We start from the raw sequence: 24,576 nt of genomic DNA on the forward strand, positions 1-24,576 counted from the left end.
ATTGGCGCATACACCCTTTTTGGGTGTTTGGCCGAGCTCCTTCTTCTATTTGTGGCGTGCGTCTTGATGTTGTTCCACAATTGGAGGGACCTACACTTTCAAGCCGACTCAGATATTTTTATGAGGAGCTTTTTCATGGCAGAAAAACACTCGGAGGTTTACCATTGCCTGCCGGGGGGCGACCGCTATTAGAAATTTTTTTTTCTTAATTTTGGTGTTTCACCGAGATCCGAACCAACGTTCTCTCTGCACCAACCCATTCGGCTACGGCGATGGAAATTACATTGATGAATAAACTTAATTTTGAACACAAAAGACGTATTTTCGTGGTTAGGCCCGGGACTTTTCAGGCCATGTGTTTCATCAATTATCATCCAAATCATTAGTGAAACACACCAAACCGTCGTTACCGAAGTATTTACAAATAAGGAAGTTTCACTGTACTGGACTTGTCTGAATGGGTTCATTAAAGGCGGGTTCACTAAAGGCCAATGGGCCGGTTTCAACTGCTTGAGGTGCTAGTTTACTTGATGAAGCAAGCGATATGTCACCCGTGGAGCAGTAATAGTAGGAACCACTAGAATTGATGCTTCGCTCACCGCTTCTCTATGTTCTGTGCCTTAGAGTATCTGTGTTTAAAAAAGATGCAAGTTATGCGTTCTTAGCACACCTTATCGAATTTTCTTTTCGTATTCGTGCATACGGAGTATTCATCGCCACTCGCATAAGTATCGCAACCCTACAAACCCCAAGTGAATTCATACAAGGTGGTGGTACTGCAGCAACAACAACATTTACATGTTTTTGCAATTTGGCATTTGGATTTTAAAATCAGAATATAAAATTTTTTATCAGAATATAAACAAACTAACAAAGCAACAACAAGAAAACCGGTCACTTTGACATTCAAAATTCCAATTCGCAATAAAAAATAAATAAAATAAAAATCAGCTCTTCAAGCTCAAATCAGAAATTGCACTGATAGAATGCAGTGCATTCGGTTGCGAATGTTGATAACCACAGGAAAGTGCGATGTTTACAGGATATTCAAACGGCCACTCGTACAATCGTTTAGCGAAATGGACATGGCCATGCGGTAAACCACACTGCAGTGATAAAAACATCACTTTGATCGAGCATAAAACACACAACAATCGCAATGCATTGGATTTATTTCCATTACATAAAAGAACAGTGATTCTTATTCTTCTTTGTTGGCCCGGTAACCGCTTAAGCGATTCCTTCTGAGTTCAACAAAGCTCGCCAGAGGTTTCTTTAAGGTGCCAACTGACGACAATTAGAGATTCCAAGTTACACTCTCAACTTGGTCTTTCCAACGCGGTGGAGGCCTACCTCTTCCTCTGCTACCACCTTCGGGCATCGTAGTAAATATTGTTCTTTCAGAGCCAGTACATTTGTGTCCATTTAAACTACATGTCCTGGCTAGCGGTGCCGCTGAATCTTAATTCGCTACACTATATCCATGTCTGCGCATACCTTATAGAGCTCATTTCATCGCTTTAAACATTCGCTGTCGCCAACTCAGAAAGGCAGAATCTTTCTCTCGAACATGCCAAGGGCTGTCGCATTCCAAGGGTTTGCTGTCGTCCAAAGTCTCTGCGCCATACAATAGGACAGATACGATGAGAGACTTATAAGAAGCGATTTTGTTTGTAATTAATTGCCTACTTAGTCCAAAGTAGGACTTGTTGACAAGAGATATTCTCTGTTGAATTTCAAGGCTAACGTTATAATCGTTCATGGTGAAAAGAATTCAGAAGGTGTATCCAAGATTTGACCCTTAACTGACTCACTGCGAATTTGATAGGATCAGCAAATTGGCTAACGTCACCGAGGACATGAAAGCGGTTCGTTTACGAAAAACTGAGATTGTGTTGGTGATATACGAAAAAACCAACACTTGTGTTACTTCCTTACGGTTTAAACAACGACAGATTGGACGAGTGTGTGAATACGACTGCAGCTTTATAACTGCCTACGGGATTGCTGAGGTGCGATGTAATAATAGCAGATATTTCATTTTATTCTTGTTCCCCTCCAAACCCATTCGCCTCACTTCTTCATCCAGATTGAAACAAAATGGAGCCAGAAAAGGCTGTACTAACAGAACCGTTACTCCAAACGACAGTAATTGCACGCTTTTGTAAAATATGTTGCCAGTTCGTTTCAGTTGTGCACTTCACAGCGATTGCGGCGGCGGTGTGTTTCTACACTATGTAAAGGGGCATCAATTTAGAGGTATCGGATTTTATGATAAATTGAAATAAAACAACGAAAATTCAAATTTTAAAGATAGTCTATTTCAAATGTTGACCGCAACTTCGCAGTGATTCGGCCATCCGTGAACACCAATTTTGAATGACTCACTGGAGAACTTCGGTCGGTATCTCATGAGTAACTTTGGTAATGTTGGCTTCCAATGTCAATCAAAGCTGTTTTATCCACAAAGCATTTAGATTTTGCATACCTCCACAAATAAAAGACCAAAGGTGCGATATCATACCATCTTGGTAACCAATCCACTGATCCAAGACGAGAGATGAATTGCGCAGCGAAACGACGACGCAATAGATCCATTGCTTCACAGACTGTATGGCTAGTAGCGCCGTCTTCTTGGGACCAAATGTTGCGGAGATCATGGGCTTCAATTTTCGGCATCAAAAAGTCGTTTGTCATGGCGCGATAGCGTTCGCCCATCACTGTTACATTGCCTTTCACTGTTATATGGGCTGACGATTCCTCTAGCCCAAAGGCCGCACCCAACAGTTATTTGAAATGGATTTAATGGCTGTTCTGGGATGACTCTTTAGCCCAAATACGCAATTTTGAGTATTGACGTAGCCATTAAGGCAAAAATAGATACACCATACCATAAGTTGGCCTGGGTGCGCGATGAACACTTTTCACAAAGCGTCGATTTTCGTAAATCATTTGTAAAAGTTATTGAGACGTAAGCCTTTCTATGTTGAAATGTCAATGAATACTAAAAAAAAATATGTATTTACTTTGACAGTAATCACGCGTGATATGTCAAAAAAAAAACCTTATTGTAAAAAGTACCTCCAATCTGATCACCCTATTTTATTGAGTTTCACTCATACTGTAAATAAATGTCGTTGCATATATAGAAACAGATCTTTGGTGGTAACACCTCGCACCGCAAAATTAAGACAATTTTTAAAGAACTCGTGTCTATTTAAAATAATAAAAACCTTCTTGCTAGACAACATGTTGCACTGCCTTTCCTTGCGAGCAATTAAAGCAAAAAGCAAGCGAGCATCTCATAAGCTTTAATAAGTAATGTATTTACAAACTACGTGACTATCTGCATACATACATACGTACATCTCACTGTTCCAACTATTTAATGACACTTTTATTTTAGGTGTAATGCATCATCCTCATTTACATATCATAATTATGTATTCAGGTATTCAGTTCAGATGACTTCTCTTTTCAGTTCCTTATAACAATTTTACATAGATGACTACTTCTATAGAATTATCTATACATACATATTTGCTTACGAATCCGCTCTCATTCATTCTCGAATCGGATTGAACTTTGAATTCTTTACATTTCTCTTTAATTGCCAATCACGTCGAATAAATACTAAATGCATTGATACATGCTTACTAATATGTATGCAAATGTGTGCTGTAGATGTACCCATAAAACTTAATAACGTATGTACGAGTATATATCTCAAAACTTGTAAACAAATAATAATGTATCATGTAATAATTAGCTCATTAAGCCTTTGTTAGGTAATTGGCTAAGAGTATCCTCCCATTTTTGATATGCCTTTTAAATGTATCTCACAAATGGATTATAAATTGTTTTGAACTAGAGCCTATTACAGTCTATAACAAAATATGCCGGCAACACCATATATGGCTTGTGCTCCAAAGTGAACGATTTTCTTGTCAGCCTTTCTCGCTTTTTCACAGCGAAAAATCTTCTGCTTTCCTCCACTAAATCCACGGCGACCCTCTTTAAATAAAATATTGCCTAATAACTATGTAGCATGAAGCATCCAAAGTCAAACAAAGGGCTTGGCTGCTGTACTCACTAATATACAAGGTGAAGTCCAAAATAAACAAGACTGGCGTCATATCAAATTTTGTTTTAAAATCGGTAAAACGTTTACCGAAACATTTGAATTGCTGAAAGAAGTTTATGGCGATGATTGTCAATCTCCTGCCAGAGTTCATGAGCGTTTACATGTTTCAGAGATGGTTGTGAGGACATAAATGTCAATGAACATACGGGCTACCCAAAATCAGTAATCACCGAAAACTCCATCGAAATTGTCGTAAATTTATTAAAAATGAACCGAAATCATGGTTCAAATTCATGGAATCGAAATTAAATATCTCCAAAACATCGATTTATCAGATTTTAACTGATCATTTGCACTTACGAAATGTCTGCGCACGTTTCATTCCGCATAAGTTAACTGAGGACCAAAAATTGCTCTGAATTGCAACATTCGAAAAACCTCATTAAAGAGGCGAGAAAAGACGAGAACTTCCTTTACAACATTGCAACTGGTAATGAAACGTGGTGTTTCCAACATGAACCTGAAACTAAGCGTCAAAGTGCCGAATGAAAGGCCCCAGACGAGCCACCACCCAAAAGACCGCGTGTGGAGAAGTCAAAAATCAAGTCGATGCTCATTTGTTTTTATGATTCCAAGGGAATTGTCCATAAGGAGCTCGTGCCAATGGGCCAAACCGTCAATGCAATTTTTTATCTTGGCATTTGGAAGCGTTTCTTGCTTCGCATTCGTCGAATTCGCCCTGAATACCGCGAAGGAGGAAGCTGGCGCTTATTGCACGATAATGGACCATCTCATTGATCCACTTTTGAGAGTGATTTTTTGACTAGAAATCGCATTTTAACCATCAATCACCCATCGTATTCGCCTGATATGGCACCCTGTGACTTCTACCTATTCGGAAAATTGCATTTGGCCATGAAAGGAAAACGTTTTGTGTCCGCAGAGGTCATTCAATAGGCTTGTACCGGCATCCTGAAGCACATTCCGGTTAATGACCTGAAACAATCTCTCGAAAAGCTTTTAGATCGCACGAAACAGTGTATCGAGGCCAGAGGGGACTATTTTTATTAAATTAACTTGAAGTTATCAGAACAAAGTTCCTGTCGTTTCTATTTTAGATCAGTCTTATTTATTTTGAACTTCACCTTGTATATATATCTAATTGGCGCTTACACCCTTTTTGGGTGTTTGTCCGACCTCCACCTCCTATTTGTGGCGTGCGCCTTGATGTTGTTTCACAAATGGAGGGACCTACACTTTTAAGCCGACTCCGAACGGCAGATATTTTTCATTAAGAGCTTTTTGTACATATGCAAATGGGAAAAGATGTGTATTTCACTGAGTAATCTACAATACACTCTAAATTTCGTAAAAAATATATTATCAAGAAGCTCGCTTCCGTACATACATATGCCTGCACATTAATGTGCCTGTACATATATTATATATGTACTCATATATAGAGATGTGCATGAACACACACATACAAAGTTATTTAATAAGTGTCGCTATAATCGGTGTTTCATATTTTGCTCCCTTCCTCAAAAAACTCACTTGCATGCAAGTAGTATCATTTACAGCTGGACTCGAGTTTAACACAGATAAGAAAAATTATTTTCACGTGCCTCTTGGCTTTAGATTACTTCTATAAGCTGAGTTTAAAAAAAGGAATTAGTTATGAATCATTCCGAAAGAACAAAGCCAAAATTACATGCCTTGCCTTTTTAATTCAAACTTCTTGCTGTATGTAACATTTTCTTTTCGTAGCTATGACTAAACAATCACTTTTAAGAACTTTATAATATTTTGTAGATTATTCGAACATTAACACAACCGAACAAAATCTGCCTATCCATCATTGGTGCCCACCAACAACATTACGCCATATACACTGCTCCGTATTGCGCACACCATAATCACTAGCGTACACTTATGACAGGGTAGTATATCCAACACCTGCCCCTTCTGCCAAGCCACAGCCAGTGTACATCACCTAGTGGTATCCTACGCAGAACTTGCTTCGCAAAGGCATTACCACTTCAGCAACAGGGATCCTCTCCAACTTTTAAAAGATGCCACTCAAGGTAACATCAAAAAAATTTATAAATTTCTAAAGGACACCAACCTATGTACTTCGTCGTAGCCCTGCTGCTAGCGCTGCGTTTGCTTGAGTTTACTAATAATTTTATTATCTTGCCTATCACCCTTGCTTTTTAACTTCTACATATCGAAGCTCCCCCAGCCACCCTTGTCGCCTATGCTAACGATTGTTCGATAATGGCGTCGAGCAATGACATTGATGGTCAGTGCTCCAAGCCTAACGATGACATACCCAGCCTTTTAGGTTTTTCACTGCAAGGAATCTCCAAATTTCTCCCACTAAATTCAGGGCAACTCTCTTTACCATCTGGACAAAGGAGGTCAAAGTACAGCTTAAGGCCAATACCGACAGTAAATAACCCCAAAATTTTGGAAGTTACATTCGATAGTTTGTTCTCCTTTTCTGCGCACACAACTGCAATTGCTACTAAAGTCCAAAACCGCAACAAGGACGTCAAATCGCTTGTCGGCAGTACTTGGGGCAAAGATAAAGAAATGTTGCTGGCGACACATAAAGCAATTGGCCGGCCGGTTCTGAACTATGCTGCGACTGAACTAGTGATTCGCAGTGGATGAAGCTTCAGACGTGGCAAAATACTGCAGCCACGGGATGTCTCCCGATGTGCCCCCTGCAATACCTACACCATCAGGCACTAATGCTTCCCGTCAAGGGAAACCGAAAAACATTTCGTGGAGTGATGAGCCCAAGTTGTAAAACTATCAATGATACCATAGGCAGAAGAAAATTTGCATGACGCTTCATGCATGAAAATGAACCGAAACACGATTCACGCCTAGTGAAGAATATAATATTAATGTTTTAAAGGCACTTCTCAATTACCGGATCCCAATCCCGTTGAGAATCGTGGGTGTGATATTTAGTAGTCCATTAAAGCAGATTTTAGTAACTTGTGAACAAACAGAAAATGCCTGGAATGCAATAGCCGAAGATAGATGTGCGACTCTTGAGGAGAGTTTGTCACGGCAATGTGATGCTGTGATTGAAAACAAGGGGTTTCCATCAAAAGATTTAGGTTCCATCTATATAATTTGCTCTTATTTTCAGTTAAGCATATGATAATCATAGAGTTAAATTCTTCAATTTATCATGCCTCCCTAGTAAACATGAAGACATATTATTTTTTGATCTACGAAGGTACTGTTAAGGGGTTTGGGGTAGTTAGAGGCCCGAAAAAACGAGGATTTTCAATAATTTTTTTTGCTAGTCAATTGTGTTATTTTACAAAAATAAAAACATAGCATTAATACATCATGTTTCGACTTGACTTTAGCAAAATTAAAAAAAAAAAATTAATAATTGTAAAAAATTAATTAATTTTGAAAAACAAATCCTTCGATCAGACAAGAGTTTTTTATGTTTTTCAAAAGCAGTATAAATTTTATTGAAATTAACAAGCGGGTTTTAAGTAACAGTGATCACCAGTTTAAAAAACATAGTTTTGAGAAAAACGTATTTAAAGTTTTGCTATCTGCTCTGGAGCGCCCTTTGTTAATTGTTGAATAACTCGAAAAGCTTGTGTCGGATTCACTTCAAATTTTCACACAATATTTTTAAGATATTATACTTTAAGTAAATATCACTACTTTATTTAATCGACATCACGACTTTTTTACTCAGCATAAAAAAATTTTCTTTGGATTATGACACTCTTGCAGCAGGCGAGCGATATAAAGGGTTTTCCAATAAGAGGTGTTATTTTGATAGTTAAAGAAAAGTGCTATTTTTTAATATAAATGATCGGATGTTTATTTTATTATAAAGAGGAAGGTATGCCGTTAATAGTGGAAAATAACATCAGGCAAATGACCACCACGACCAAGCTTACAGGACAATATGCTTTTCATAAAATTTTCTCTAATCGAATCGCAAAGTGGCTGCCTCGATAGCCTCATAAAACCCATCTTTGAGGTCTTGAATCGACCCTGGGCTGTTGGCGTAGACCTTCTCTTTCACGTGGCTCCAAAGAAAAAAGTTGCGAGGGGTTAAATCACAAGATTTCGGTGGCCAATTGTGATCACTTCTTCGAGAGATAACACGGTCCGGAAACTTTTCTCGTAAAAGATCAATGGCTTCGTGGCTTGTGTGACACGTAGTGCCGTCTTGTTGAAAATAAACGTTGTCCAGATCAATACCATCCAATTCCGACCATTAAAAATCGTTAATCATCTCTCGATAGCGATAGATAACACCTTTTACTGGAAAACCCTTTTGTACACCCCGCGACGCAACGGTAGTACATCGATATTTTGGCTATTTTTCTTTGAGTTATACTTCTATACAAAAATAATGAACATTAAAACAAATTTCTTTTGCTACCATTTTGTAGCGTGGTGAATATGTATGTACATACATATGCACATTTGACTTCACATGAGTACTGTGTTCAATGCTATCAATCAACTAAATAAAAGCCAGGAAATCTGAAATAGTCCAAAATAATCCATATTATAGTGCCCACAGACAGTATCTTGTGGAGAAAATTGCAAAATCAATTATAAAACACCACAAAAAGTGTAATGGGCATAAAATGTTTGAAAAATGTTGATATGGCTGTACACAGACGCACATACGAACCAGTTTGAAAGCGTGAAACACAAAGCATTTAAACATGAGAAGCTGAATTAAAACTGGGCAAAGTTCAAATTACACACGCCGCAAATTAAATACGACTTATTACACGGACAGAAAAGAAAAACAAATATTCCCTTCAGATTGAAACGCATACTAGAGAATCACATAGCGCATACATATGTAAGTCGTGTAAAACTTATGGGTAAACACTTGACGAATGTGGGAAATATTTTGATATTTCATATTAGTATTTTCAGCTATTTATGTTTCTTTGCTTTAGCGGACGATTGGCACTTGACGGACATCGATATACCTATGTTACCTATACAGCATACTCGTACTCGTAATAGTATATACCGCTTTATTCAAATAAATCGACTTCAATTACAGAAATACTAATTAGTTACACTTTACACTTAGTTACTAACAAAAGTACAAACCATCTACTTAATTATAAATACACACTTAATAATTTTTGCACATCAAATATGTACATATGTATATATTATTATTGTATTTTGTATACATTATATTTAATCGTTTAGATTCAGTGTGTTATCGCAGCTATCTCGGTTCAATACAATATATATGTAGGTTATTCGATCTTGCATAGTTCTATTGTGGTGTCTTAGGGATCGAAACATTTTAATTTTGTTTTTTATAACCAATTTCGACAAATAATATAAAGAGGCGTTTTGTATAAAAACCATTAACCTCTACACTCAAATTTTATTATTTTACTTATTAGCGATGAGATTTTGTGGGCAATATTTGCAAATAGAAATAAAAATGACTTATATAAATTGATATTATGTAAGTATATTTAAAATGTTTATCTTAAAAAAGTAATAAGGGCATAAATAATATACAGTATACATAGTACAGGGTAATTGTAGAGCGCGAATTATAATATAATATTTAACACCGAGAAAGTGTGTGAATGCGTAAAGTTTCTTAGCCAGTCAATTTTCAAAATACCCTGTTTACAATCTTTTCACTTAGTACACTAAATACATCCGCATTAGATGTGCAATTACGAGTTCGTTTAAAAAACAAAAATTAAAAGCTACGTATATGTAGAAGGGGAGTATATAGTGCAATCACGTATTAAAGGGTTGTTTTTGTACACCGCATTACAATTTAGTTGAATCCGCTGATATGATATGCCTACGCCTGTATACGTTTTACGAGTTGATAGAATAAACTGGCAGCAAAAAGCCATGATACGATACCAAGCTGTTGGAACATCACACCGCCACAAACACCACTAGTCATTGATGATTGTTTCGCTACACGGGGAGTATTGTGGCATATCGTTTCATTTTTAATGAAGCGGAACATTGATTCAACAATGTTAGCAGGAGTGATTTCACTGCATTTCTCCAATTTCTGTACAATACACTTTTCTAGATCCTCCATTTCTTCACATTGTTTGGTACCCATCACAAATTTGGGCAGTTGTTTGATGTCACTGAGTCCATTCTGTGGGACGTACCCTGAAAATGTGCTATTTATGCAGTTTTGTATGTCGTCCTTTTTCGAGTCCAGACATTCTGGCCCTTTCTCTGCAATAAAGAGGGCTATTTGGTCGCCTCCTTTATGGCATACGAAACTTAGAAGACTACGCACGATGCGCATGAACACTTCCTGATGCTCTTTTTCATCCTTATCCAAGCATGCTGCTAACTTGCTGTTGAATGTTTCAATACAGTTAAGAGCTTCAGGTTGTTTGTTACAATATTTGTTGAATACGACATCAAGTTCGCCCTTAGGGCTTGCCTCATCAATTTCCGCTTGAATGGCAGTAAAATTCAATATATTTGTAGCGCAATCTGACAGTGTTGAAACAGCGTTTTCTATTTCATTATAAGCCGCCTCGCCTTTTTCCTTGCCTGCTACTGAAACACATTTGTCGCGAACAAGAGTCTTTGCATCGTCCAGCGTCAGATTAGTGTTGGCCAACTCTGGTGGTAGTTTTTGTTGCAGGTCATTAACATTTATTTGGCTTAAGTCGATGTCGGCAGAAGAAGGACTACCTTTTGCAGTGTCGACGGCAACTATCAAGACAACAATTGACAGCAAAGCTGTAACTATAAGTGGTCGATTCATTTTGCTCTACTTTCGCAAAAAATGCTAAGGCACAAGGTTTTTTTTTCAACTTATTTGAACTGTTTCTACCGAACACTTTTCTTTTGCAGGTCAGCAAACGGGCCACAGAAATGTATTTCGGCTTGCGTTGAATTTGAAAAATATTAAAACTGAACTAATCAACTATTGCATTTCGCGGACACACAAAGACTGAAGTGCTCCACTGCGATGAAAAAGCTGATTCACTACCTTTTTGCGCGATTACAACAGCAGCCGTACATAAGCGAAAGAGTGGGGACCGCTTCCGTTCCAAACGAAATAAAAGAGCTAAACAAATGCTCAAAGGTACTCTCGTTGTTGTCGTCGTTGTCCGATGACTCTCGCCTTGGCCTTTATTAATTGAGGTTTGAGATTGCAGTTCCAGTAAAGCACGCGAATGCAATTCTCTTGCGATGGTCTTCAAGTGGTTCTACACAAATTTAATTAATGTAAGTTAGCCAAAGATGATAACTTGTCTTCCACCAACACGGATTATAAATATATTTCGAGTCTTCCTGTTGATATATGTATCTCCCGATTTAAGAAAATGCGATGCAACACAAAAGAAGAAATGTATGGTTGCATTTTTAAACAAAGTAGTGCCAAAAAATATTGTAGAAGATGGGATAAAGAAGAATTGTATAAAGTACACAATTTGCCGCGAATTAGCTCACGGCTATAAGACATTTAAAGGTACGTTTACATATGCAGAAATTAGCAATAAATCCACAAAATAAATCTACCCGTTCACATATGGCAGATTACCTCAAAAATTGACAATCAGCTGCCAATACTGCTTTGAAAGATTTTTCTTCATAGACATTGCTTTGGTGGAATATTTTGGAGTTTTTGGTTTGTTTAATTATTAGTAACGAATGAGGAAAAACCAAAGGGAAGGAATAGTCAATTTAATTGCGCAATTGGCTGCTAATAATAAACAGTTGGAGGAAATCCGTATACGACGTTTTCTGAGGTAGCAAAAATTCTGGCAGCAATGCGCATGCGAAATTTGATATTACATTTTATAATAAATAATAAGAGGACAAAGCGTTTATGGGCACAAGTTTTTTTCTGTTACATGAATGCATAGTCAATAATACCTAACAAACATTTTATTATTATTCTTTCTATTACTCAGAAAACACAGGGTTGCATGTTAAAAAAATATGGTAATAATCTAGGATTATTTTATAATCTCAGTTTTCGGGAGAGACATTTTGTATGGGTAATCTCGCTTTTTAATTACGAAAAAGTAATTGATGTATTTATATGTAAACGTATTATTATGCTGCTAAAAGCGTACTGAAATGATAATGCCGAAAAAAAGTTTCCAAATATATTGCAAGTCAGGGATCAGATTTTAACGTGCAGAAATTATCCAGGTCGTGGAGACATTAATCGGAAGTCAAGGAGGTACCAATAAATGCATATTATCCCCAGTAGTAATAATCTGAAGGAACGAACTTATTTTTCCACCGTTCAAAATTTATTGATAAAAATCACTTTTATAATGTTGCTCTTTTCTAATACTAAATAAATACAAAAGCAAATACACTTATAATACTTTCGCATAAACGTAGATGAAATTTCTCTCCCAACATCTGACATATGTGAACGGGTAGATTAATGTAGTGAATTTATAGGTGATTAATGCGTATGTGAACGTATTATTAGAGATCAATCTTCCTTTTTTCTCTACACATAGTAATGTATTTTAACTTTATTTATTCCAGCCGAAAGCCTCCGATGCTAGCGCTGAACTAGTTTTAGTTTGTATAATAATTTTATTGCTATGTAAACCTTTATAAAATAAAATAAAATAAAAAAAAATAAACTTTATTTACAGAAAAAATTATCAATATTGGCAAAAACTTTATATATTTTTAATAAAAATATATACAAAAATTAACCAAATGAATCTTGGTATTGCCGCTCTATTGAAATGTATTTACATTGGGACGAAAAGGCGTCGGTTGGTATCCATATGGACACTGGTGTATCAAAATTACTTCTTTCAAGCTAATTGGGTCTGGGCTGTATCGCTCAGATAACACCTACACCAACCAACCCATTTGAGCATTTTTGTAAATATAGTTATATTTATTTACAATTTACTAAAAAAAATCCTACCTTCATTTCGTTTTCTTTAATAACATTTTTATCATAGATGACATTTTTATATTCCCTACCTAGTTCTCATTCTCTATAGAAATTTTATCTCCCTACAGATGTCGCAGAACTCACTGAATTGAAAGTCAGGTTACTTCCCCAATTGACGTTCGCTTACAGCTGATAAGCGACGAAGAAGAGGAATGGAAAAAGTTGAAAGCTGATTGGGAATCGTCGTAATTTTTTATTGACTTTATTTAGCTTATATTTCCATAAACAATTACTTATTTTGTGTTTGACGGGAAGTTACGACACGGTGGATAATTTTATCCCAAAACATCTACTTAGTGACGAAGGAAGCAGCAAAATGTGCTAGTGTACTTTACGGCAATAAGAAAACATTTTGCGTTTTACAGCTGAAGCTACCAGCGGTAATAGCCACCACCGAAACAGCTGTATGACGCTGTTGCATTATTTTTGTATGTCCTGCTTTGTAATATTTCTAAAAGGTTGCTTGTAGATGGCAGAATTTGAGCAGACTACAAACGCCATGACGATTGAGACGAATACCAAAGAAGTTTTGCCAAATCAGGTCGAAGCTATGCCTGCTGATGGTGCGTCGTCTTGCTCGTCTGTAGGTACCGACGATTCTAATGGTAAAACAAGTGAGCAACAGTCATCCACCGCTATTGCAACAGCTGTATCGACAAATAAGTCGTCACCACTGACGGCTCTTTCAGAGGAAACTAGCTCAACTTACTCCTTGAGTATAATTAATGGTCTAGACCAATTCAAACCTATAGTGGCATTTCCAGACCTCTCGTTCGAAGAAGTAGGTGCACTTTTTTAACAACATTTATAAAATTATTCACAAATTAGAAATTGAGATACAAATCTACATATCTTTTAATGGTTTCAGAAAATTGGTCATGGCTCGTTTGGAGTAGTTTATAAAGTGAAATGGCAAACACGACTTGTGGCAGCAAAAGAGTTTATGGCAAATCCCGATCAAGCAGAAGCCATTGAAACGGAGGTAATCTTGCTTACATTTGCTTTAATACCCAGAGCATTAAGGTAGTTATTTGTAAGTTTCATAGTTTCAAAAATTTAAAAGTGCAATAAAAAGAAATCATAATTTTCACAAATTTAGTGGTACGCATACGAATTTGAAACTATCATCTTCATTATTGTAGGGCTCAATAAAAGAAGTGAGAAGATTATGTAGCGCGAACGCCGTGGTAAATATATTAGGGAAACGATTTAAAATATCAGACGTACTTAGGTAGACTTAGCCTACGCGTATGCTAAAACTGAAGCAGCCTTTGCTATAATCACGCATACATACTTTATTAGGCCGGTGTTATTCAATTTTTTGCGTTCGTCTTGATGTAGCTCCACATATAAATGGATCTCCATTTGTACGCCGCTTCCAAAGTAGATACTTTTTATGTGAAACTTTTTCATACTAGAAATGCAATTGGAATATTGCCTGAATACTGCTAAAACAATTTTCTATCATTTGATGCTTGCGTGTGTATCGTCATCGGACCAATGGTAACGAACAGAACTACTTGACTACGGCAGTCGCGGTGTTAAAAGTAGGTTAAAACTAGTTTTGTTAGGGATGTGTGCCGATTTTCATAATAGATACGCGTTATATCTATACTATTACTTTCGCTATAATATAATATTTTAAGTACCTAAAAACAGACAAACTAAAACAAATTGTAATTAAAACTTATCCCACTGTTTGCAGGTTCGACAACTGTCTCGCGTGAGCCATCCCAACATTATAGAGCTTTATGCGATTACCGCAAATCAGCATTCAATATACCTCATTATGGAATTTATGGAAGGCGGATCCTTACATACCTTCTTGCATGGTAAAGTGAAGCCCTATTATTCGACAGCACATGCCATGAGTTGGGCGCGCCAATGTGCAGAGGTAAATGAATGCTATTTTTCGGGTTAAGCTTAATTTATTATAGCATTTCCTACTCTTTTTTTACTAGGGAGTTACATATCTGCACGCAATGAAGCCAAAGCCTTTAATACATCGTGATTTAAAACCACTAAATTTGCTACTTACAAATAAAGGGCGTCATTTGAAAATTTGTGATTTTGGAACCGTTGCTGATCAGGCTACCAAAATGACAAATAACAGGGGTACGGCTGTGTACATGGCACCGGAGGTGAACTTAAACTTCAAAGTGCTGGGTACCAAATTTATGTGTTTTAATGGTTTTTTCTTCTGAAGGTATTCTCATCATGCAAGTATGATGAGAAATGTGATGTTTTTAGTTGGGCCACAGTGTTGTGGGTGGTATTGATGCGCCAACAGCCCTTTGCGGACATTACAAATGCCTATTCCATACAGTGGCAAATTCACAAAGGTTAGTATATTTGTATTAGATAAGTTCTTTCAATAAATTTGTGACATTCAGAAGGATGTGAGATATAGTATATCCACCGATATGTCGGCTAAAGTGATCAGGTCGATAAGTTTACCAACAAGTGTCGACTGCCCAAGACGTTGCTTCAATCATTTGAATCGCAAGCCAATCTGAAATGAATACATGAAAAGAAAGGCACTTTGCCGAGTACAATTCCCAAGTGTTTAAGTGCCTCAGTCTAAAAATTAAAACAAGGGAACAGTTTGACATAGCTGCACTCGTTTCTGCACAATTTTTTATGAAAAAATGTCTAATCTCCGAACTCGCTTAATATTAAACTGAGCGTATTTTTTTATTCCATTTTAAGGCTTTGTAATTAGAGATTATATTTGCATATTTTCGATTTCCGATAAGATTTTTTCATGAGAGTAGAGTAAAGTCGGGTATTGTGGACATCATTTTACCTTGATATTAATTTCTGCAGTAATACTCCTAATGGAAAAGCGTTCTTTTTTTCTTTCGAACAGATATTGAATTATCTTTACATTTTATTGCAAAATATACGCTAATATAATCATTTTCGTCTGATAATAAAAAAAACTGAAACCACCTTAAAAGTTGATGAAAAGAAAAATGGTGGGTAATCTGGCCCAGGGTATTCGGGTAAAGTGGGCCACTAGATAAAATCAACAAAAACAATTGGGGGTGGGATACGGTACACTAGACAGGGCTAGTTAAACTCCCACCTGATTCTACAACAACAACAACAAAACAATTGTAAGAGTTAATAAGCCAATGAATTTATTCATATATTTTTTAAATTTTAATTAATGACTTTAGTTTACTATTTGAAAAAAAAAAAAAAATTGAATTTAGGCAAATATAAATCCACATTCTGTATATCAGATGGTTGAAATTTGTGCTTATCATCATACTCTCATTCTATCAAAGACGTTCATGTTGGAGAGCGAAAACTACTAACATTTTTTGTGCCTGCGCAGGAATCCATGGAGCCAACCTTTCCCTGCAAATTGCTTTTATATTTATATAATTGGTGCGTACACCCTTTTTGGGTGTTTGGCCGAGCTCCTCCTCCTATTTGTGCTTTTCGTCTTGATGTTGTTCCACAAATGGAGCGACCTACAGTTTTAAGCCGACTCCGAACGGCAGATATTTTTATGAGGAGCTTTTTCATGGCAGAAATACACTCGGAGGTTTGCCATTGCCTGCCAAGGGGCAACCGCTATTAGAAAAATGTTTTTATTAATTTTGGTTTCACCGAGATTCGAACCAACGACCTCTCTGTGAATTCCGAATGGTAATCACGCACCAACCCATTCGGCTACGGCGGCCAGCAAATTGCTTAAGAACCGAAAATTTGTTTGACATTTTGGCAATTCCGGCAATTGAAACGCCAGGGAACGAATATCGTGTCTTGTGAGGCCGCAAAGTCTTGATTCCATTTCTAATGTATATTTTACAAGGTCTTTTTCTGTGGCTTCGTCCAGTATTGGCTTACGTCGAAGCTCCACTTGGAGGCAGGTTAGGTTGTTAATGCACTAAAAGCAGGTTAGGGGATGCATTACTCCTTGCCATTCTTTGCAATGTAAAACGCGGCACATCAAAAGTCTTTGATGCAAAAAGTGTGTCCATCTCCTCATTCCTAACAGCTTCAATGGCTTTTTTCATTATATGGGGACCCCGCCATTTCCTTATTTCTCTATTTTTGGCATGTCTAAATACGTATAATTGGGAATTCTATCTGAACTTTTACACGGTTTTCCGACCCGTGAACATGCCACTGATTTTAAAAATAATCACACGCGACTGAAAAGCAATTCGACTGCACTTCACAAAATATTTTGATCATCAATAAAGAGTCGAATTTAAAAAGCGAGCAGCATAAAACATCCGTTATATGAATTTTTAAGTTCATAAGAAACCTTTCTTGGCATGTTCGTTATTATGAAAATACAGACGTTGACCACATTACCCGAATAGCCCACAATATCCGATCTTACTCTAATAAGTGCGAGTTATTTTTGTGCCACTTCTTAGGAGGAAATCTTACAGAACATTTTTTAATAAACTCTAATACGTGGAAATTTTGTTTTACGGTAGCTGCGTATTTGTACTGTCACATACTCGTATAACAGGCATAAAAAGAGTATATAATGTCATCCAAAAAAGTGTATTCTAACCAGGCACGAAAAAAACAAAAAGAAAAGAAAGTGCTTAATCCCATGACAGTCGGTTCTACGTAACCGGAACAACCCGGACTTATATCAGGCCAAGGATTGCCACTTCAGTAGCATTCCCCGTATATGTATGGGGCATGCTTATGCTGCTACAACAACAACAACTACTCAAACTACAAGTTAGGGTTAAGTATACTGCTACAACAACAACAACTCAAACTATTTCAATTTTTTTCCTTGTTCACTCCACTCGGAAGCCTAGGGCCTCGACAAGACTCAGTCTTGCGTTGATTTTGTTAATCTATTTCGCTTTCTGACAGGGTAGGTGATTAGCCTGTCGCTATCAATAAATCAATCACTATTTCAATTACTTCTTGCAAAAACTCCTCGAACACAAACAGTAGTTTCTGTGTGCAGTGATAACATCTGAATATTTTAACATGGTTTTTCCATTATTACAGGTCACCGCCCTCCAATGAATCCCAAAATTCCTCAACCAATTCAAAACCTAATGCAGGCGTGTTGGCTCAAAGAACCGGCAGAACGTCCACCCATGGCTCAAGTGCTAGCTTTTATGAAAAAATTAACTGCTGATTTACCCGGCGCTGATGAACCACTGGAATATGAATTCAAGCATCTACAGGTTTGTTATTCGAAAAAATTTTAGAATTAATAGAATTTTAAATAATTCAGCGAAGCATTAGGCAAGATTTCGTAATGCTGGCAATGCGGCTTAATAATTTGACCGGCTGATCAGCTTCTAAAAGTATTTTTAATATATATAATTATAATTACAATTATAGTATTGTATAAAATATTATTTAAATGATTTATTCACTCAAATGCGTGCCTTTCCCAGATTGTCTGTACGGATACCACACATTCTACGGATAGTTACCAACTCGACTTCAGCAACTTAAAGTCGACTGAAAATTCAAACACGTCGCTCGATTTGACGCCAACTAATTCTGCTAATCATACAAATAACTCTGACTACTCGCTGACGCCTACGAACAGCACCGAGGGTCAGGTCAATTTTATCGTTCCAGCAACAACACAGATACCAACCGCACGAATAGCAGGGTTAACACGTTGGGGTGCTATTCCTGAAGAGTCGGAATCTTCCTTATATGATCAGAAAGATAATACTGATAAAACAGACGCTCAAGGGGATGCATTTAACTTGACATCATCACCATCGGCAATAAAGCGTTATGAAACGATACGCAACGGTATGGCGCAAAAAGTTAATTTTAATGTCAACCCATTATCGGTTGATGTAGACCCTGTAAGTTGAAAACAGATTTTTTCATGCATTTTTTTTTTGCTAAATTGTCTATATCTTTTAATTTCTTTAGCGCGCATGGGACCTAATCTATGGTAAGTGAAAATGTTTTAGCCCAGTTGTTTTATTTTATTTGTTTCTTGTCAAATCTGTCTTATGTTTAATATAAAATGTGGACCATCAGCTGGTTATGCTGTAAATGATTTTACGGTTTTTACTTATTAGAAAGAGTAAACCTTCTGATTAATGGGGAATTGAACTTTATCAAATGGCTGTTTCGACTCGTCAAGTTAATTTGGACTATTTCGAAACGTTGATCAAGCGTAAATTATACGTAGTTTCTATAACTTTTTTGAGCTAAGAATATCAATCTGGGCCAAAAAAGCTGACTTAACAATAAACCAGTCGATGCTCCACCCTTTCTAATATATATATGTGGGATTCATTTTCCGTTCAAATAAAAAAGCTGTCAAGAGGTATGGTTCCTTCGGCAAAGTTTCTTATTTTGATCCCTAGAATATGATTTTCACAGAGCAATGGGCGATTTTTTTGCCTCCTCAAAAATAGACCCGGCCTAATGCATACACATGGGTGAGAAAGGGTGATCAATTTAGAGGTATCGGATTTTTAATGGAAATAAAATAACAAAAGTTCAAATTGATTGGACAATCTTTATTATTTTTGTGTCTAACCATTCACATTTAATTTTTTAAAGAAAATCCCTTTCAAATGTTGGCTGTAACTGCGCCGTTATTCGGCCATCCGTAAACAACAATTTTGAATGACTCGCTTTAGGCCTTCGGTCGGTATCGCGTGAATAATTTTTGTAATGTTAGTTTCCAATGCCTCAATCGCAGCTGGTTTATCCACAAGGCATTTAGACTTTACATACCTCCGCAAATAAAAGTCCAAAGGTGTGATATCATACGATCTTGGCCAATCGGCCAATCCACTGGTCCGAGCCGAGAGAACATTTGTTCACCGAAACGAAAACGCAGTAAATCCATTGTTTCATGGGCTGTATGGCAAGTAGCGGCATCTTGTTGGAACCAAATATTTTAGAGATTGCGGACCTCATTTTCCGGCATCAAAAAGTTGTTTATTTTGGCGCGATAATGTTCGGCGTTCACTGGTACATTGGCGCCAGCTTCGTCTTTGAAGAAATATGGACCGACGATTTCTCCAGTACATAGGCCGCACCAAATTTTTGCTTTCAATGGATGTAATTACCTTTCTTGAATAGCTTCGGGTTGCTCTTCAGTCCAAATACTGCTTATTGACGTAGCCAATAAGGGGGCCCGGTGGTCTAGAGCTCGAAAATTTAGGGTATTTTCTGGAATTTTTCTTACACTAAAAAAATGAAAATCGATATTTAAATTTTTTAGGCTCTTTATTTAACTTCTTTTTTTTATTTTAATAATTTAAGAAATGGCACTGAAGTTGACCCTTCCGAAAAATTGGACCTGGACGGTGTTGTTCATTTTGGCTCTTCTATTTATCTGAAACACAAAAACCAAAAACCCAAAAAAAAAAAAAATTAATCAGTATGACTGTACTATGTCCCGGGCGAAATTTATACATTTTGAATTTGGCACTCTAAAAATCGGTGTTTTTTCAGTTTTTTAATAAAAAAAAAAAAAGAAATATTTGAAATAATAATATGATTCCAGTACGGGCAATAACCATTGATGTTGTGAACAATATTTTAAAATTTCAAACGATTCCGTTGAACAAATTTTTTTTTTGCCAACACCAGGCCGAAAAAAGTCGTTTCGAGATAAATGAGTTTAAGGTTTGAGGTACAGGAACGTGTGGACCGCTCTCTACCTCGTTAATGGGCTGTAGAAGCTATAATATTGGGAATTTCCGCATGAAAATTTTTCAGTATATTCTTAAGATACTATACTTGCGAAATATCGAAAAAACAAAAAATCGATTTTTTGAAATTTCAAGACCACCGGGGTCCCGCCCAAAAATGAGCCTCATTGCTGAACGGTTATGTACACCAGCGCGGTTATGGCCTGAGCGGGCGATGAACACTTTTCACAGGGCGTCGATTTTCGTAATACAATTTTACGATTTGTAAGACTTTCAATAATGAAATGTCAGTGAATACTAAAAAAAATTATTTATTTAGTTTGGCAGTAATCACGCATGATCTGTAAAAGAAACCTATTGGGAAAAGTACCTCCAATTTGATTACCCTTTACATAACATCCATTACTATAGGACTCTTCTATTCGCCACTTCCCCGCTCTCTGTCTTTATGCTCGACTAACTTGACGAAAAATTTGCATGCGAAAGTAACAACAAAGTTATCGAGCGAGATTCGCCGCTAGCGAGTATAGTTATACCTCATAAGACTGGTATAACTAACTATTTTCACAAACACATGTAATTTATGATACCTCTATTCCAGCGTTGTCAGTATATGTCCATTTATACCAGTTGCTTCATCTATTCGCCACTTGCTAACTCTCGGCGAAAGGAAGAGGCCTTATATGGCATATAAAACAGTGTTTTGCCAAGATGCAGATAATAATAATCACAAAATTTGCTGTTAAAAAAATAAATATTGTACAATTTAGAACTTTTGTAACGCCTGAGCCCACACTTACACAATTTAACAACTTCGTCTTGAGAAAGCGACTATATTTTGAATTGAAAACATTTGAACAATTTTTATTTATAAAGTGAAAAATATTTCCAAATCTTCTGTCGTTTAGTAAACTCGTGGCCTTAAACCTCATTTTGGATCTGCTCTCATTTGACCAAATGCCATTTTCCTAGTTCAATTTCGGTGAATACTCGCAAATACCAGTCGATTGGTTCTCATTTTTTTCGCAGGTTTATTTAAGTAAAATAATGCAGAAAAGGCAATAAAGCCTATCAGCTGTTGGAACCAAAATCAGGGGAATACGGAACTTGTTCAATATTTGTGGAGTTCTTGCCAGAATTTGCTTGGCAATGGTAGCCTTGAGTGATGATGAGTTATCGTGATGAAAACTTCACGATTTTCTTATTCCCCAAATCTGGTCTTTTTCGACTAGTTTCGTCTCTGAAGTGTAGCATAATGCTCAGATAATATTCTTTGTTTACCGTGTTATCTTATCCTTATCCCTATCCTTAAAAGGAGTATTTAATAAATGAATTTAGGCTAGTTTTAATACTCGTACTCTTCCTAAGCCGAAACGGTGAAAAACAAAATTGTGCGAGCAACTTCGTCATAGGGCCCTCGGCAACCGATTTTTGCCCGCTCGTTTCACACGTATTCACACATTCGTCCAATGAGCTGTTGTTCAGACGGCAACGAAGTAACATGAGTGGAGACTGTGTTGATTTTTTTCGTATATCACTAACACAATCTCATTTTTTGCGTCAGCCTACCTTGATTCTGTCAAATTCGCAGAGAGCCGGTTAACGGTATAATATTGGGTAGACCTGTAAACGACGCTATTCCTTAATTCCATCATGCTCACCCTCTGACCCCTTTTTGTCGGGGTAGGAATATCACATTTTCATTTCATTCACTTTCTGAACGCCAGTCAATTGTTTCGATTTTTTCAATTCATACATAAACCTAAGCCCTTCCGGTAAAATGACGTCATTGGTTTTCATGCCATACCGTTACTGATGAATACTCGTATGATGGTTAATTTGGTTTAACATTTCTAGTTCACTGAATTTAACAACACTTTTGTAGAAATAACACCGATCACATCACATTTTCTGTCTGTTTCTTTGCTCGCCGGAGATCGTCCGCGGCTTCCCGAAACTGCCCATTTTATATTTCTCTTCTGTCGGTTCTAGGGCTGTTAAAAGTCACTTTGGAAAGGTAATTTGTGTTACTCACTATTTCATTATTTCGTAGTTATTTCATGCACATTACAAAAATAAATCTAAATTCTGGTGAAAAAATGAACTGGGATTGAGATATTCGTGCAGCTTGAAATTTTCTGGCAATTGCATTGAAATCCACTCGGAAGGGAAATACGGAATCTGCCCGAATGGCAAACAATTTTTTTCGAGGTTAGTACAATTTTTGCAAATGGCATCGTACTTGCGAACTATTTTTTTTCTTCTTTTTCTCGGGGCAGACTAGCAAGAACAGCACTCAGATACAATTAAGTCCATTGTACTGCACTCGGGTTCCCTTTTTAATTTTCTTTAAATCTGCCAGAGGGCTGTCAGTGCTTGAATGTCTTTGTTTCACCGTGTGACTTCCAAAGGTGTTTGCTATCGAGAATTACTCCAAGATATTTGATTTCTTTGGATAGCTGGCTTGTGACTCCTTTTAGCTTAGGCAGAACGAGTCCGTCAAGCTTCCTCCTTCTAGTGAAGAGGACAATACCAGTCTTGGTAGGTTTTGCCGATAGCCCATTCACACAGCACCAAGTTTCAATCATATCCAGAGTTTTCTGCATTTTCCTACAGGTGCTCATAAGCGAAGGGACTGTTATCAAACCGGCAATGTCCGCATATGCTTGTGCGTACACTCCCGAATCGTTTAAGGTGGTGAGTAGAGGATCGATCACCATGTACTAGAGCAATGGATACCGCACACCGCCTTGGTGGCAGCCTCTATTAACCCCGGATGACACAAGCAGATCTTTCTCTGCTCGCACCGTGACGATTCTTTGGGCCAGCATCGAACAAATCCAATTCACTAGCATCAGGCATATGCCGTGCCTACAAGCAGAGCTGCACATACTATCAATAGTGGCATTATCAAACACCCCCTCTATGTCCAAAAAGATGCCTATAGCTTAGTCCCTCCTGTCGATTACCAGCTCTACTCTAGCAACAAGGTTTTGCAGTGCCGACTCGCAGGATTTTCCACTTTGATAAGCATGCTGAAATGGAGACAGAGGGTGAGCTTTCGGCGACTTCTACCGTATGCGCAATTCCACTAATCGTTCGAGACTTTTCAGCATGAAAGAAGTCATGCTGATGGGTCTAAAGCTTTTGGGGCGAACCATACTGCTGCAGTATACAAACAGTCAAAAAATGGAGTGCGTAAACATCAAAATAAAGATGTCCATCACACGAAATTTTTATTTTTTTATTTAGTGAAAAGTTATTTAAAAATAAAATTGGATGACTAATTACATTAATATAGACGCCTTCGAGTGGTTGCCGTAGCCGAATGGTTTGGAGTGTGACTAGCATTCGAAACTATGTCGGTTTGAGTCTCCATGCATGAAACTTCAAAATGATGGGAAAAGTTTTTTCTAATAGCGGTCGCATCTTGGCCGGCAATGACAAACCTCCGAGTGTATTTCGGCCATAAAAAAGCTCCTCATAAAAATCATTCAGCTGTTCGGAGTCGGCTTAAAATGTAGGTCCCTCCATGTGTGGAACAACATTAAGTCGCACGCCACAAATAGGAGGAGAAGCTCCGCCAAATACCCAAAAAGGGTGGCGTCATCTGATTTCATTGTCTGATTCATTAAATATATAAACGCGATATGAATCATCTTAAAATATTAATTATGACTTTTTATTGTTATTCTTAAAATACTGTTGTTTGTTTCATATGTACATATGTATGTGCGCACACATGTGTAAATATCCTTTTCCATGAAACGAAAACACAAAATACCAAAAAAAAAAAAACACAATTGATTATTTTTGATGTTCTACACCGACACACATATACAAACATATGTACTAGATATGGATTCTTA

The 24,576-nt window shown here is 37.2% G+C and overlaps 2 protein-coding genes across 5 annotated transcripts in view; one reads left to right on the forward strand and one right to left on the reverse strand.

The window, feature by feature from the left end:
- Positions 1-9,121: 9,121 nt before the first annotated feature.
- On the reverse strand, positions 9,122-11,489 carry LOC128858004 (27 kDa hemolymph protein). The gene has a single exon (XM_054093892.1). The coding sequence runs from the start codon at positions 10,884-10,886 to the stop codon at positions 9,945-9,947; it is 942 nt and encodes a 313-aa protein (XP_053949867.1). The 5' UTR covers positions 10,887-11,489; the 3' UTR covers positions 9,122-9,944.
- Positions 11,490-13,181: 1,692 nt separating this feature from the next.
- LOC128858005 (mitogen-activated protein kinase kinase kinase 7-like) overlaps positions 13,182-24,576 on the forward strand; it is a 55,428-nt gene continuing 44,033 nt past the window's right edge. Inside the window, exons 1-9 of one of the 4 annotated variants that reach the window (XM_054093894.1) lie at positions 13,182-13,468; positions 13,523-13,845; positions 13,933-14,046; positions 14,770-14,958; positions 15,026-15,205; positions 15,271-15,406; positions 18,066-18,247; positions 18,464-18,892; positions 18,963-18,984. In XM_054093894.1, the coding sequence (XP_053949869.1) occupies positions 13,534-13,845; positions 13,933-14,046; positions 14,770-14,958; positions 15,026-15,205; positions 15,271-15,406; positions 18,066-18,247; positions 18,464-18,892; positions 18,963-18,984 (1,564 nt within the window). In that variant the 5' untranslated portion in view covers positions 13,182-13,468; positions 13,523-13,533. The remainder of the gene's footprint in view (positions 13,469-13,522; positions 13,846-13,932; positions 14,047-14,769; positions 14,959-15,025; positions 15,206-15,270; positions 15,407-18,065; positions 18,248-18,463; positions 18,893-18,962; positions 18,985-24,576) is intronic. The other 3 variants (XM_054093895.1, XM_054093896.1, XM_054093897.1) reach the window with 3 other exon arrangements.

This window comes from Anastrepha ludens, chromosome 3 (genome assembly GCF_028408465.1).
Source record: "Anastrepha ludens isolate Willacy chromosome 3, idAnaLude1.1, whole genome shotgun sequence".
Classification (NCBI taxonomy): Eukaryota; Metazoa; Arthropoda; class Insecta; order Diptera; family Tephritidae; genus Anastrepha; species Anastrepha ludens.